Below are 2,384 nucleotides of genomic sequence, written 5' to 3' on the forward strand. Positions count from 1 at the left end.
TAACATGTTTCCAACATGGTTCAGATGAAGTGCAGCTTCATCACTGACATGTTTCTGACATGGTTCAGATGAAGTGCAGCTTCATCATTAACATGTTTCCGACATGGTTCAGATGAAGTGCAGCTTCATCACTGACATGTTTCTGACATGGTTCAGATGAAGTGCAGCTTCATCACTGACATGTTTCCGACATGGTTCAGATGAAGTGCAGCTTCATCACTGACATGTTTCTGACATGGTTCAGATGAAGTGCAGCTTCATCATTAACATGTTTCTGACATGGTTCAGATGAAGTGCAGCTTCATCACTGACATGTTTCCAACATGGTTCAGATGAAGTGCAGCTTCATCATTAACATGTTTCCAACATGGTTCAGATGAAGTGCAGCTTCATCACTGACATGTTTCTGACATGGTTCAGATGAAGTGCAGCTTCATCATTAACATGTTTCCGACATGGTTCAGATGAAGTGCAGCTTCATCACTGACATGTTTCTGACATGGTTCAGATGAAGTGCAGCTTCATCACTGACATGTTTCTGACATGGTTCAGATGAAGTGCAGCTTCATCATTAACATGTTTCTGACATGGTTCAGATGAAGTGCAGCTTCATCACTGACATGTTTCCAACATGGTTCAGATGAAGTGCAGCTTCATCATTAACATGTTTCCAACATGGTTCAGATGAAGTGCAGCTTCATCACTGAGCGGAGCTGTTTCACAGTGGAAATAATTCATTCTGTGTCTCGCAGGGTTTCCTCACTCAGCCCAGACTGGGGTCAGCTCTAATGCGTCGCAGATCATCAGAACCAGTGATTGTAACAGAAATACGAGTGGCGTAAATTAGCTCCTTGAAGATCGGTGCAGATAGAGCACAGACTTTTCTAAGTAAATTAAGACAGTTTCATTCATAAACAACGGAGATCGTGTGACCCGGCAGTACACTACGGATCGTGCTTCAGTAACAGATCGGGGAATGACAGTGCTTCGTCATGAAACAGGAAGTGGAGGGAAAAGCCTCAGGGCGGGTGAAAAACGATGCGATGATGTCGAAAACGTGACGCAGGGCGGCCACAGCAGCGCTGCGTGTGCACCTGAGTCACTGCTGGCTTGTCTTTCATGAGCTAATCAAAGGAAACATGGAGTTAACACGACAAAGAGTTCCAGACAAACTCAGAGCTTCAAACTGCACGATGAAAAACTTTTTCACATCCTCGGCACTTTATCTGTCAGGAGAAGCAACGTTTGAGGAGAGTCGAGCTCCGAGACAAACAACGTTTTCAAGATGATTGAACAGGAAGTGAAGCACATGAAGACAAAAACAGACGAGTCTTTAGGGGAGAGTAGATGCTTGGAAAGTGCAATAATATGACGTTTTCAATAATATGACGTTTTATTCTTCTTATGACGCAAAAACTTCAGAACAAATCACGTCTGAAGGGCAAACTCACGGCCGGCTTTGGTTCAGTACCGTCCTGAAAAGAAACAAAACAAACGACTGTTTGTGTTTTCAGCAAAACATCTGCAGTTGGATAAAAGAGTCTGTGAACGTCGTGGTGAAGTGGATCACCGCAGGTCCATCATGCACACGGAGCCGTCAGTGATGGTCACATGTCCTGCGTGCTGAAAGCAAAAACAAAAAAGGTAAAAATCAAAGAAGCAGCCGCCTCAGCCTCATGACACCTGAACAGGAGCAGCTGCAGTCCAGATGTCACACCCTACAGAGAAGACGTTCTGTTGTTTTTCACCGTTTAGTGTGTCTGAACGGTCGGCAGACACCGAACAATAAATGCACACAAAGACAAGTTCTTCTGGACCCGAGGTACAGCCCGGTTATCAGCAGCTCTCTGCGCTGCACACGTCTACGGGATTCAATTCAAATCTAAAAAAATAACTAACTCCAACAACTAAATTGTGGACGTGCATCCAGAGAATATTTCCACAAAGTTTCATAGCTGGGCAGCTGTGGCTGAGTGGTTAGGGCAGTCATCCTGCAATGGGAGAGTTGGGGGTTTGATTCCACCACCTGTCAAATGTTGAAGTGTCCATGAAGTGGGCAAAACACTGAACCCCTCATTGTATCTGTAAGTGTCCCATCGGTGTATGAATGTGTGTAGTAGAGAGATGTATGAATGTGTGTAGTAGAGAGATGTATGAAGGTGTATATTAGAGATGTATGAATGTGTGTATTAGAGAGATGTATGAATGTGTGTAGTAGAGACATGTATGAATGTGTGTAGTAGAGACATGTATTAATGTGTGTATTAGAGAGATGTATTAATGTGTGTAGTAGAGAGATGTATTAATGTGTGTAGTAGAGAGATGTATTAATGTGTGTATTAGAGAGATGTATTAATGTGTGTATTAGAGAGATGTATTAATGT

The 2,384-nt window shown here is 43.2% G+C and overlaps 1 protein-coding gene across 1 annotated transcript in view; it reads left to right on the plus strand.

Annotated features, from left to right (window-relative positions):
* Positions 1 to 1,285: 1,285 nt before the first annotated feature.
* The window catches only part of LOC119412966 (RING-type E3 ubiquitin-protein ligase PPIL2), a gene marked incomplete at its 3' end in the record, with an annotated part of 11,795 nt that continues 10,696 nt past the window's right edge, over positions 1,286 to 2,384 (plus strand). The window contains 1 exon segment of the mRNA XM_037679977.1: positions 1,286 to 1,343. Coding sequence (XP_037535905.1) covers positions 1,286 to 1,343 — 58 coding nt within the window.

This window comes from Nematolebias whitei, chromosome 8 (assembly GCF_014905685.2).
Source record: "Nematolebias whitei isolate Nwh7 chromosome 8, NemWhi1, whole genome shotgun sequence".
In the NCBI taxonomy this organism is placed as follows: domain Eukaryota; kingdom Metazoa; phylum Chordata; class Actinopteri; order Cyprinodontiformes; family Rivulidae; genus Nematolebias; species Nematolebias whitei.